This window comes from Schistocerca piceifrons, chromosome 9, assembly GCF_021461385.2.
Source record: "Schistocerca piceifrons isolate TAMUIC-IGC-003096 chromosome 9, iqSchPice1.1, whole genome shotgun sequence".
Classification (NCBI taxonomy): Eukaryota; Metazoa; Arthropoda; class Insecta; order Orthoptera; family Acrididae; genus Schistocerca; species Schistocerca piceifrons.
In genome coordinates this window covers 164,488,525-164,502,969 of record NC_060146.1, presented here as the reverse complement: position 1 = coordinate 164,502,969, position 14,445 = coordinate 164,488,525, and the positions used below count along the sequence as shown (strand labels likewise).

Below are 14,445 nucleotides of genomic sequence, written 5' to 3'. Positions count from 1 at the left end.
TATAGTGTGTCGGCATTAAGTAGGGAATGTTCGTCTCACAGGGAGCGTGCAAGGGATACGTCCCTGCAGTCGCAATATCCTCTTTGGCCTTGGTGGCTCAGATGGACAGAGCGTCTGCCATGTAAGCAGGAGATCCCAGTTTCGAGTCCCGGTCGGGGTACACATTTTCAACCGTCCCCGTTGACGTACATCAACGACTGTCGGCAGCGTAGGGTCATGATTTAGTTGTCATTTCATTGTAGAGCACTGTATCGTCACCAATGGTATCTGTTCTTTCGGACATGTTACTGAAACAACATATCCGAAAGAACAGATACCATTTTCATATATGTTTCACGACTTGTGAATCAAAATCGCTTCCAAACCAGAGATGGCGGTTATCGCTGAAACAACCGGTTTCTGGTTATGTCATCGATTTTATTGCGCGTTAGTTTAACCTGGCTGTTAAAACCGCTCAAAATAATCGGTTTTTGAAATAACTAACTTCCGTGTTTCATTTCAGTTATTTCCTATAATAAACGTGGAAATTAAAGATTGAAAAATTTTGACTGCCTCCGTTCTAACACGCATAGGATCAAAATATTAAATTAAATAGTCAAATAAAAAAGTTATCTTGTCCACCGTTCGCTGTTTTCTCACTATGTAGCTGAATACAACAAAAAATTTCCTACCTTATATTTATTCTAATTTTTTCGAAACTCTCCTCAAAAATAATGTTGTAATCGGGGGTCATACCATTATCTGAGCATTACTAACAATCAGTGCTCATAGTCTATTTTTGTTGTCAATTTGTGCGTATTCGAGGGCTATATGTACATAAAGACATATTATGCAGACACAGGCAGCAAATCAGCGACTTTCTGTTTTTACTGTATACTATACTAGTTTTAATTTATTACTTTTACCATAATTTCCTTCCTCCTTTATTATTTCGTAGAAATGGCAGACCAATTTCTTTTTACCGAGCGAGGTAACACAGTCGTTAGCGCACTGGATTCGCATTTGGGAGGACGACGTTTCAAACCCGCGTCTGGCCATCCTTATTTCCGTTTCTAGTGATTTCTCTAAACCGCTTCAGGCAAATGCCGGGATGGTTCCTTTGAAAGATCACGGCCGAGTTCCTCCCATCCTTCCGTAATCCGATGGGACCGGAGACCTCGCTATTTGTTCCACTCCCCCAAATCAACCAACCAAACGACCAACCAATTTTCACTCCTTTAAAGTAAATGAAGCGTTGTACTTCATTGCTGCGTCAGTTCGTAAAATATTTTCAGATTAGGGCTGGTACCATTTCGCAATACAACAAGTATATATGACGACAGCGTGAAACAACCGTTTAGACAAGGTGGGGGCAAGTTTTGCACACTGCACACACACACGTACCTTACTCTGCTTTTCCGTCGGCACTGTTACTCAAACAGCACAGATCGCTTTTCCCATTTTCTTTAATAACACGATGTTTCAAACTAATGCCTAATAAAAATGTGTCCTCTTTAAAAAAAGGTGTTTTTCAAAACAGAAAACTTTAGCTTTGCTGCTATGGCTAACTGATATTTCGGTTTTTTATCCGTTTATACTTAAGAAATAAAAAGCACCTTTTATAACGGAGATCAAACAAATACCGGTTATTCAGAACTAAAATACTGGTATCAGTTTTAACAGGTCGGTTTTCCCACCCCTCTTCCAAACCCGGGAAGAACTGCTGCTAGCGAGAGAAGAATACGACAAGAACTGTATGCTATGAATATTCGGAGACCGTCACCTCACATAAGGCTATTGCTCAAACAGGCACTTAGAGACGAAAAAAACAAAGTTCGTCGTGGAGCGTGAATATGTGTCTGGTTTTCCGAACATTCCCCCACCCTATTACATCCTATTACATCACGATTGGCCTGCAAAATTGCCTGACTTGGAGACCGTTGCAACATCGGGTGAAAGGCCTATACCAGCATCCCCGCAGTTTGGTGGAACTAAGCGATCAAATCCTCGGCGAGTGACTTAAGGTAGATGCTACATACGTGCACAACCTGAAGGACTCACTTGGTGATCGAATCCAGGAGATTATCAAATTCAGGGGTGGAATTACACGGTATTAAATGATGCTTGTAATTATTGCTCTAGGGATGACTAACTTTTGTCTGGCGAGCTTGCGATGATGCACGATATTCTTCGAACAGAAGTTCTGTAAACTTACCGAGTAACATATCTTTCTTCGAAGGATTCACATGTACGTTCCCCAAGTATTTATATTATATTTTCGTGGAGACTGTGCCGCCCTGTTACGATGCTGGCTGCGCTTTACTCAATATATTTAGTCCCTGTTCTCGTACCCGCTTGATCATAACCAAACACTGGAACGACACTGTAGAAATACACTCCTGGAAATGGAAAAAAGAACAAATTGACACCGGTGTGTCAGACCCACCATACTTGCTCCGGACACTGCGAGAGGGCTGTACAAGCAATGATCACACGCACGGCACAGCGGACACACCAGGAACCGCGGTGTTGGCCGTCGAATGGCGCTAGCTGCGCAGCATTTGTGCACCGCCGCCGTCAGTGTCAGCCAGTTTGCCGTGGCATACGGAGCTCCATCGCAGTCTTTAACACTGGTAGCATGCCGCGACAGCGTGGACGTGAACCGTATGTGCAGTTGACGGACTTTGAGCGAGGTCGTATAGTGGGCATGCGGGAGGCCGGGTGGACGTACCGCCGAATTGCTCAACACGTGGGGCGTGAGGTCTCCACAGTACATCGATGTTGTCGCCAGTGGTCGGCGGAAGGTGCACGTGCCCGTCGACCTGGGACCGGACCGCAGCGACGCACGGATGCACGCCAAGACCGTAGGATCCTACGCAGTGCCGTAGGGGACCGCACCGCCACTTCCCAGCAAATTAGGGACACTGTTGCTCCTGGGGTATCGGCGAGGACCATTCGCAACCGTCTCCATGAAGCTGGGCTACGGTCCCTCACACCGTTAGGCCGTCTTCCGCTCACGCCCCAACATCGTGCAGCCCGCCTCCAGTGGTGTCGCGACAGGTGTGAATGGAGGGACGAATGGAGACGTGTCGTCTTCAGCGATGAGAGTCGCTTCTGCCTTGGTGCCAATGATGGTCGTATGCGTGTTTGGCGCCGTGCAGGTGAGCGCCACAATCAGGACTGCATACGACCGAGGCACACAGGGCCAACACCCGGCATCATGGTGTGGGGAACGATCTCCTACACTGGCCGTACACCACTGGTGATCGTCGAGGGGACACTGAATAGTGCACGTTACATCCAAACCGTCATCGAACCCATCGTTCTACCATTCCTAGACCGGCAAGGGAACTTGCTGTTCCAACAGGACAGTGCACGTCCGCATGTATCCCGTGCCACCCAACGTGCTCTAGAAGATGTAATTCAACTACCCTGGCCAGCAAGATCTCCGGATCTGTCCCCCATTGAGCATGTTTGGGACTGGATGAAGCGTCGTCTCACACGGTCTGCACGTCCAGCACGAACGCTGGTCCAACTGAGGCGCCAGGTGGAAATGGCATGGCAAGCCGTTCCACAGGACTACATCCAGCATCTCTACGATCGTCTCCATGGGAGAATAGCAGCCTGCATTGCTGCGAAAGGTGGATATACACTGTACTAGTGCCGACATTGTGCATGCTCTGTTGCCTGTGTCTATGTGCCTGTGGTTCTGTCAGTGTGATCATGTGATGTATCTGACCCCAGGAATGTGTCAATAAAGTTTCCCCTTCCTGGGACAATGAATTCACGGTGTTCTTATTTCAATTTCCAGGAGTGTAGTACCTTTTGTGACTTGGCAAGACAGCCAAGTCACAATGAGAGGAAGCCGAAAGGCACGCGCTTAAACTCACGCAGGCTGGCGTGAGGTCTGAAACAGGATACGTAATGAATGCTATAAAGAAAAGTACGTAGCTGCTGGAATACTTAACTTTACTCCACAATTGGTGAACATTGGTCTTGTTAATACAGTATTATCATCTCAATATACTTGGTGACGGCGCCTTGCTAGGTCGTAGCAATTGACTTAGCTGAAGGCTATGCTAACTATCGTCTCGGCAAATGAGAGCGTAATTTGTGAGTGAACCATCGCTAGCAAAGTCGGCTGTACAACTGGGGCGAGTGCTAGGACGTCTCTCTAGACCTGCCGTGTGGTGGCGCTCGGTCTGCTATCACTGACAGTGGCGGCACGCGGTTCCGACGAATACTAATGGACCGCGGCCGATTTAAAGGCTACCACCTAGCAAGTGTGGTGTCTGGCGGTGACACCACAGTACCACTAGCATCTCGGATGCAATTTTTCCAGTAACCTTCTAATAAATTTAAGTCGTCCATATGCCTTACATAATACTGATTTTACGTGATTGTTGCCTTTCGTATCGCTTCTTAGTACTGGGCGTTTCGAATGAATATCGGGGTTTTAAGACTTTTAAACTTTTATTACACTCAACTTACAATTTTAAATAATACATCAAATGAAAGAGCAACTCAAACAGTTGTGTGTGTCTGTAAATGCGCGGATGTGATGTTTCCAGTGTCTTCCGTTAGAAAGCGCTAGTAGCAAAGATGGCGACCAGTGAACAAAGACTGAGTCAGTTGTTACAGTGCAAAGTGTATCCCCCTTAAGTTCCTTTATAATCCTCCAAGTGGTAATAATATGCATTGACGGTATTATCAGTTTGAAGACAGACAGAAGAGTATGAGATGACGAAGAATGACTCAAGAATGTGTTGAATTAGTGACAGAATTTTTTCGCATGCAGCCCAAAAAAATCAGTTCGGGATCTTAGTCGTCTATGGTTTACAATCCAACTCTGCAAACGAACTGCCGCTGCTTGACAGTGGAGATTTTCGGCATCGTGTCGTGTTCAGTGATGAATCACATAATGTGTGCAGCTGGCAGTCAGGGAATCCCCAACAAATAGCAGAGTTACTGCGAGACTCCAAAGAATTCAATGTTTTATGTGCCATATCCCAGAGGAAAGTTTATGGGCCTTTCTTTTTCCGTGAAGCAACTGTAACTGGTGTTTCTTATCTTAATGCGCCGAAACTATGGCTCTTTCTCACATCTGTAAGAACCTGAACCACAGAACTTCATTCGGTAGCGAGATTGTTTGACGCCTCACTGACGTAATTCAGTATGCGATTGGTTAAACCGTGTTGTACCAGACCATTGGACTGGCGACTGGAGCTGGATGAGAGGTGAAATTTTGAGAGTAACTGACATTTTCCTCTTGTTTGATTATTTGTGTGCCATTTTTTACTATTTGTGCCATACACACTTATAAGGCAACTACCACGCTAACCCTCCGGTACAATTGTTAGCTCTCGTGCCTTTCACAGTGCATTTTTAGCGTCTGCTTTCGTATTTCTCCTGATTAGACTAGATTAGATTAGATTAGATTAATACGAGTTCCATGGATCATGAATACGATATTTCGTAATGATGTGGAACGAGTCAAATTTTCCAATACATGACATAATTAAGTTAATTTAACAACATACTTAAGTTAATATAACAACTTTTTTTATTTATTTTTTGTTTTGTTTTTATTTTTTTATTTTTTATTTTTTTAAATAATATTTTTTTTCTTTTTTTCCTTAATTTATACCTAAAAATTCCTCTATGGAGTAGAAGGAGTTGTCATTCAGAAATTCTTTTAATTTCTTCTTAAATACTTGTTGGTTATCTGCCAGTTTTTTGATACTATTTGGTAAGTGACCAAAGACTTTAGTGGCAGTATAATTCACCCATTTCTGTGCCAAAGTTAGATTTAATCTTGAATAGTGAAGATCATCCTTTCTCCTAGTATTGTAGTTATGCACACTGCTATTACTTTTGAATTGGGTTTGGTTGTTAATAACAAATTTCATAAGAGAGCATATATACTGAGAAGCTATTGTGAATATCCCTAGATCCTTAAATAAATGTCTGCAGGATGATCTTGGGTGGACAGCAGCTATTATTCTGATTACACACTCTTGTGCGATAAATACTTTATTCCTCAGTGATGAATTACCCAAAAATATGATACCATATGAAAGTAATGAGTGAAAATAGGCGTAGTAAGCTAATTTACTAAGATGTTTATCACCAAAATTTGCAATGACCCTTATTGCATAAGTAACTGAACTCAAACGTTTCAGCAGATCATCAATGTGTTTCTTCCAATTTAATCTCTCATCAATGGACACACCTAAAAATTTGGAATTTTCTACCTTAGCTATATGCTTCTGATTAAGGTCTATATTTATTAATGGCGTCATACCATTCACTGTACGGAAATGTATGTACTGTGTCTTATCAAAATTCAGTGAGAGTTCATTTACAAGGAACCACTTAGTAATTTTCTGAAAGACAGTATTGACAGTTTCATCAGTTAATTCTTGTTTGTCAGGTGTGATTACTATTCTTGTATCATCAGCAAAGAGAACTAACTTTACCTCTTCATTAATATAGAATGGCAAGTCATTAATATATATTAAGAACAACAAAGGACCCATGACTGAACCTCATGGAACCCCATTCTTGATAGTTCCCCAGTTTGAGGAATGTACTGATCTTTGCATATTATGAGAACTGCTTATTTCAACTTTCTGCACTCGTCCAGTTAGGTACGAATTGAACCATTTGTGCACTGTCCCACTCATGCCACAATATTTGAGCTTGTCTAGCAGAATTTCATGATTTACACACTCAAAAGCCTTTGAGAGATCACAAAAAATCCCAATGGGTGTGTTAGGTTATTCAGATCATTCAAAATTTGATTGGTGAAAGCATATATGGCATTTTCTGTTGAAAAACCTTTCTGGAAACCAAACTGACATTTTGTTAGTACTTCATTTTTACAGATATGTGAAGCTACTCTTGAATACATTACTTTCTCAAAAATTTTGGATAAAGCTATTAGAAGGGAGATTGGACGGTAATTGTTGACATCAGATCTATCCCCCTTTTTGTGCAAAGGTATAGCAACAGCATATTTCAGTCTATCAGGGAAAATGCCCTGTTCCAGAGAGCTATTACCCAGGTGGCTGAGAATCTTACTTATCTGTTGAGAACAAGCTTTTAGTATTTTGCTGGAAACACCATCAAATTCCATGTGAGTTTTTGCTTTTAAGCAAGTTTATTATTTTCCTAATTCCAGAGGGAGAAGTGGGTGAGATTTCAATTGTATCAAATTGCATAGGTATGGCCTCTTCCATTAACAGCCTAGCATCTTCTAATGAACACCTGGATCCTACTATATCCACAACATTTAGAAAATGATTATTAAAAATATTTTCAACTTCTGACTTTTTGTTCATAAAGTTTTCATTCAACTTGATGGTGATACTGTCTTCCTGTGCTCTTGGTTGACCTGTTTCTCTTTTAATAATATTCCAAATTGTTTTAATTTTATTATCAGAGTTGCTGATTTCAGACATGATACACATACTTCTGGATTTTTTAATATTTTTTCTTAATATAACACAGTAGTTTTTATAATGTTTGATAGTTTCTGGGTCACTACTCTTTCTTGCTGTCAGATACATTTCCCTTTTCCAGTTACAAGTTATTTTTATACCCTTAGTAAGCCATGGTTTGTTACAAGGTTTCTTACGGGTATATTTAACTATTTTCTTGGGGAAGCAGTTTTCAAATGCATTTACAAAAATGTCATGAAATAAATTATATTTTAAATTGGCATCAGGTTCACGGTACACCTCATCCCAGTCTAACTGCTGTAGGCTTTCCCTGAAATTTGCAATTGTTAAGTTGTTGACTGAATGTACTACTTTGGAGGACTGTTTAGTATTGCTGAATGGAGCTATGTCATATATTGTAACTAGCTGTGCACCATGATCAGAAAGACCATTCTCAACAGGCTGAGCATTTATCTGGTTAAACTTATCTTGGTCTATAAAGAAGTTACCTATCAGTGAGCTGCTATCCTTTACCACCCGAGTAGGAAAATCAATAACGGGTATCAAATTGAAAGAACCGAGTAATACTTCAAGGTCATTTTTCCTATTACCCTCTTTCAGAGAATCTACATTGAAGTCTCCACAAACAATAATTTGCTTCCCCCTGTCTGACAGATAGCACAACAAGGAGTCCAAATTTTTCAGAAATAGATGAAAATTTCCTGGTGGGGACCTATATACAGTTACAATTATAAAGGTGCCTTTATTTAATTTAAGCTCACAGGCACATGCTTCTATATGTTTTTCTACACAAAACTTTTTTGTTTCTATACTTTTTGCACAATGATAACTTTTGACATATATGGCAACTCCTCCTTTCTCCATATTTTCTCTCATTAAGTGTGCAGAGAGCTTATATCCACTTACGTTTACCTTATCCATATCAGTAACAATGTGATGCTCAGACAGGCATAGTATATCTATTTCATCCTCAGCTTCTAAATCTTCTAAACAAACCAGAAGCTCATCTATTTTATTCTTTAAACTCCCAATATTTTGATGAAATATACTTACATTATTTTTAATTGTACTTTTATGAGGACCTTTCCTTATTCTAACATTTGAAGTACTCTCCTGTCTGAGTTTCTCATTGTGCTTAGGCCTAGTTCCTATACCAGTGGTCACATGGTGTTCAGAGAGGCAGATTATGTCAGCTGGGTTGGGTGACTTTAATTCATCAATGCAATTACCTAGGACTGAGATACAACTTGGTGGAGATAAAATTTCTGGTGATTTTGAAAATTTATAATTGACAGCTGTGATTGGTGATCCAATGTGCTAGAATGGTGCTGTTTAATTTCTTTCCTAAACTGAAGATTTCTTTCAATCCTGACCTCTCGTAGAACTTGACATATTTCTGTCTTACCTATCCTAAAAAATGTGCTGCTCCAACACCTGTAGCCACTGGTATTTTACCATTCATGGCAGTGCCTCCCCCCCTTAAATTTCCTGCTATTACCCCAGCCAGTTTCCCCTTCCCTTTCCTGTTGAGATGTAGGCCATGCCTGGTATAGTCCCACCTACTGAGAGAATCAACAGGAACCACACCAGTACGAGCCCCCGCACCCGACCCAAGCACTCGTTCCAACTCCAAATTAACTCTCCCAACAGAAGAGTTCAAATGAGGCCGGTCATGGCGTCTCAGGACAGATACAAATTCAACATTGGTGTGTCTCGATGCCGACGCAATCTGTACCAGGTCACACTCTACACTGTACCCAGGATCTCTGTCGATGCTGTTCCCTGGCCCTCCCACAATAACCACGGTGTCTTCCCTGGTAAATCCTTTACAGAGTGAATCTAAATCCTCTGTGACCTGATCCAGACCAGCACTTGGTTTGAAAAAATTTGTGACCTTGGAACCCTGCTAGTGTAAAAATACCTTCGACGTGGGCCTCACCCGTTATCTGGCATACTCGATGCTTGCTGGGCTTGCCCATAATATCCTGTGTCCCTAACCAAGTCAATACGAGACTGGTATTCTAGTATGATTTTTAAGTTGCATAGTTGCATTGTAACGGTATTTATTGTGTTCCAATTTGTTTTCCCCAAATGCTTCACTTTAGGAAAATAAATGAGGTTTGTAACCGAAATAGAAACCCTGTTGTTCACGAAAGTAATTGTTCAATCACTTAAGCCAATGTTAATACCATCCATACCATTTTCCTCCTGAGCAATTAATACATTTGCGTATCAGGGCAGTGAACTATAATATCAATGAACTGTATAGGAAGATTGAGAGTTGCTTAAGATACATTACCTCCTCTGAATGCTCGCACTTCTTTGTATTTACCATAGTGATAATAAATCAAGAGGATATTTCAGCTGCGCAGATTATTCACGTATTAAGACGAGCCTTTAATTAGAGGGTGGTACACATTCAGAAAAAAGACATTAACAGCTGATCATCCCTCTAAAATATCTAGGAATCCAAGGCTAATTACCAGGGCTTCTTTCAATGGTTCAAATGGCGCTGAGAACTATGGGACTTAACAGCTGTGGTCATCAGTCCCCTAGAACTTAGAACTACTTAAACCTAACTAACCTAAGGACATCACACACATCCATGCCCGAGGCAGGATTCGAACCTGCGACCGTAGCAGTCGCGCGGTTCCGGACTGCGCGCCTAGAACCGCGAGACCACCGCGGCCGGCTAGGGCTTCTTTCCCATGGCCTCCACGTTCATGCACTATGGTGCCATGCTCTTTTTACCTCTGGAGATTCATAAAGGATTAGGTGTATGTGCCTCTCCTACCTGATGATTTACCCAACTTAAGAAACAAGATTGAAGCAGTTGTTGCGACCATTACTCCAGGCACACTGACCAAGATTTGGAAAGAAATCGTCTATCGACTCGGTGTGTGCCGTGTTACCAATGGTGCTCACATTTAACAATTGTAAGAAAAACTGTTTGAACAGCTCTATCATTTGATATGTTTTTTTAAAATTGTAGGTTGAATATAATAAACGCTACAAAGCCCTAAAGCCTCGACATTCATTTCTGAATACCCGGTATTATGCACTCTTATATGACGTGCTCAAGATGTTCATCTTTTCATCAGAATCGTTTTCTCTTGACTACTGCCATAATCTTGCATTTATGCTCATTTAAAGAGAAGTGCCATTCACGGGACAAGACTAATCAATCCGAGATAAGCATCGCTGTTCTGAAAACGGCAGACTCGAAGGCTGCGAAGCCACATGTCTCATTGTATAATTCTCTCTCTGTATACGATAACATACCAACCGCTGTTTTTAGGATATAACAAACTTTAATTGCGTATGTTGTTGACTGACATCAAGAAGAGTGTAATAATAGCAGTTCCAAAGACGTCAGATGCTGACACGTGTGTGTATTACCGAGCAATCAGTTTTGTTAATTACGGTTGCAAAATACTGACACAAATTATTCGCAGAAGAATGAAAAATCTGGGAAAAACTGACCACGGGGAACATCAGTTTGGATTCTGGAGAGATGCAGGAACACATGAGGCAACACTGACCCTATGACTTGTCTTAGTACATAGGTTAAGGAAAGCCAAACCTACATTTATAGCATTTGTAGACTTATAGAAATCTTTTGCCAATGTTCACTCGAATACTCTCTGGGAAATTCTGAGGATAGGCCGCGATTTTCCAGTCGTCTAGAGTTCAACCGCTATGGTCGCGAGCCGAGGAGACGCGCTGCAGGCGATGTCGCGCTGTTAGCAAAGGCACTCGCGTTGGTCCTCTGCGGCCGTAACACATTAACGACAAATTTCGCCGCACCGTCTGTAACGTCTAGTAAGAAACAAAAACAACATATTATGTAGTAACGAGAAAATTACATGTATCATATTGTGTTATTGTATAAAATTATGTATTTTTTTTTTATTATTTATTTTTGAGAATATCTGCGTCGGCGAGTAATGAAACCGCCACAGACGATAAATGTCGAACAAAGATTAAAATAAGTAACTAGTATATAATACGTGACGAACATCAATTTCTTTGTCTTCTTCATCTGGGAGTCGAGCGAGTAAGATATCCTGTGTCGTAGTAGCGAACGCTAGTGTAGCATTCTTTTGTCGAGACTAAGAGATGTACGCCATTACGTGTGAATTCATAAAGGTGTGTAACAATTGAAATATTTAAATGTTTTAATAGACTTATGTATATGAAAACTTGCATTATTAATTGTTAAAGCTTGCTTGCCTATTATCCCATCCTGTTGAGACATTTTTCAGTTATATAAATATTATCTGTGGTGCTGAGCTGCGTGGCGAACGAAAGAGCCGCTGCCGCGGCGTATTCAAACGACTTCCAATATAGTCTCATCATACCGCAAGGAAGCGGTAAAGTAACAGTAAAATAATATTATTTCTTTTAGCTTCCAGACTTGCAGTGCAGATCAGCAGATTTTATGACGTGTTGCAGGTTGACGCGGGCTGCTGATAGTATATAACTCACAGTACAAATAAGTTAATGTACCGTCAAAATCTAATAGGAATCTTGCTGTACTCCGTTCTGGTCTGGCAAACTTTATAGTGAAAACGTATTTTTTTTAATAAGAGTCTCATGTTCTTGTGCTAGTCGTGGCATTGAATGGTGTTTTACCGAGAAACAAAATCCACTGCAAAATTTTGTTGTTGAACGATCATACGAACTGTAACATCAGTGTTCATAACCAAGTAATTTCAATTTTCAATAACTATAAAGTAGGGAAGATATGTTGATTTTTAGAATGAGTTACAGTCATGAAAAAACGTTCCTTTAATTGTAGGCCAGATACAGAACAATAAGATCTCAATATATATATTGTGCTTTGTTAAAAGGTAATGATGATAAAGAAATTCAAAGCACGGCATTACTAACAGATATTTCGCGGCTCTTTTCGTATATGCGTTATTAAAAAACGCGAAACGTCCTGACATATCGTCATACGTCCCACACTGATTTCCGCGGCTATTTCACGCAGTGCTGCTTGCCTGCTAGCACTGACAAGTCGACGCCAACACAGCTGCTCTCGATCGTTAAGCGAAGGCCGTCGGCGACTGTGTTGTCCGTCGTGATTTCGCATTCTCGGCACACTCTTGACACTTTGGATCTCAGAATGTTGAATCCATTAACGATTTCCGAAATGGAAGCTCCAGCCACCACTCTGCGTTCAAAGTCTGTTAATTCCTGCCGGCCGGAGTGGCCGTGCGGTTCTAGGCGCTGCAGTCTGGAGCCGAGCGGCCGCTACGGTCGCAGGTTCGAATCCTGCCTCGGGCATGGCTGTGTGTGATGTCCTTAGGTTAGTTAGGTTTAATTAGTTCTAAGTTCTAGGCGACAGATGACCTCAGAAGTTAAGTCGCATAGTGCTCAGAGCCATTTGAAGCCATTTGTTAATTCCTGCAGTGCCGCCATAATAATGTCGGAAACCTTTTCACATGAATCACCTGAACACACGTGACTGCTCCACCAATGCACTGCCCCTTTATACCTGGTGTAGGTGATACTACCGTCATCTGTATACACGCACATCGCTTTCACTTGACTTTTTTTCGCCTTAGTGTTATCTGCTGTCGTTGCTGATGTGCTCGTCTGTGTAAAATGTGTCGTGAGAGTTGTCTGCAGCTGCTTTTTGGGCCTGCGTGATTCGCCTGTCTGCTTCCAGCTGCACCTGCACACGGAAGGGCTGCACACCCTGGAGCCGTTCGTCCCGCTGAAGCTGCTGCCCAAGGAAGTGGGGGGCGAGGGGGAGACCCTGGAGGCTATCAGAGGTGGGTCTTCTGTCTACAACACAGTTCATTCTAAGCCCAGCCATAGTCTTTTAGACAAGGAAACAGTACTTATTTAGTCGGAGTAGGTTTAAGTAGGTTTAAGTAGTTCTAAGTTCTAGGCGACAGATGACCTCAGAAGTTAAGTCGCATAGTGCTCAGAGCCATTTGAACCATTTTGAAGATACGTCGTGCCCTACAGATTGGACATTCGCGGGAACGAGCAGAAGCTACAAGTAAATTGGTGGCGTTCCTACCTTTCATGAGAAAGGTGGCTATACTGACAATCAGATACGTCGTGCAGCCGGCCGGAGTGGCCGAGCGGCTCTAGGCGCTTCAGTATGGAACCACGCGACCGCTACGGTCGCAGGCTCGAATCCTGCCTCGGGCATGGATGTGTGTGATGTCCTTAGGTTAGTTAGGTTTAAGTAGTTCTAAGTCTAGGGGACTCAGATGTTAAGTCCCATAGTGATCAGAGCAATTTTTTTTCTGCTAGTGCGACTATGATTAAATGCACAAGTCAAGTTCATAGCCTCGCAGCACACACAGACTAAAGTTTCTTCGAGTAACTATTAACCCATACTGGCTTAGTAGACATATCGTCTGCATACGACATGATAAACCACAAAACGTTTGCCGGAAAGGCTCTGCACGATTTTATTAGATTACTGAGGGGTTAGAATAATTCCTAGTAAATGTAAATCAGGGAGAGATGGCACGCATTTCCGAAATTCCTTATATAACGTCCAATGATGCAATTTTAGTAAAACTTTTAATGTGCAACTAAACAAACCACTTGTCTATGACATACAGTTTCACCACCAAATCATCTTTACATTGTGGCGTCTATCCCCTAACTTATTCTGTAGGTGATACGCCACAAGCTAAAAACCGCAACGCTACCCCTTTTTTGAAATCAAAACCTGTATACACACACTCATTCTCATAAATTAAGGATAATTGCAGAATGTGGTGCCACACAACGTGGCACTACACAAAACTGGCGCTAATAGCATAGGCACATAGGGAGCACACACGACACAGATGTGTAAGTCCACAGTATTGGTGATAAGTTGAGAAAACCGTCGCGAAACACATGCGCTACAACACGCCACTGTTTCCTGCGCATGTACCCCGACATCAATATGGGATATGATCACCATGCACAAGTACACAGGCCGCACAACGGGTTGGCATACTCTGGATCAGGTGGTCGAGCAGCT

At 41.9% G+C, this 14,445-nt stretch overlaps 1 protein-coding gene across 3 annotated transcripts in view; it reads left to right on the top strand.

Moving 5' to 3' along the window:
- Positions 1-14,445, top strand: part of LOC124717136 (retinol-binding protein pinta-like) — a 271,365-nt gene that overhangs the window by 236,202 nt on the left and 20,718 nt on the right. For all 3 annotated transcript variants that reach the window (XM_047243876.1, XM_047243878.1, XM_047243877.1), the window contains one exon: positions 13,120-13,225. In XM_047243876.1, coding sequence (XP_047099832.1) covers positions 13,120-13,225 — 106 coding nt within the window. The remainder of the gene's footprint in view (positions 1-13,119; positions 13,226-14,445) is intronic.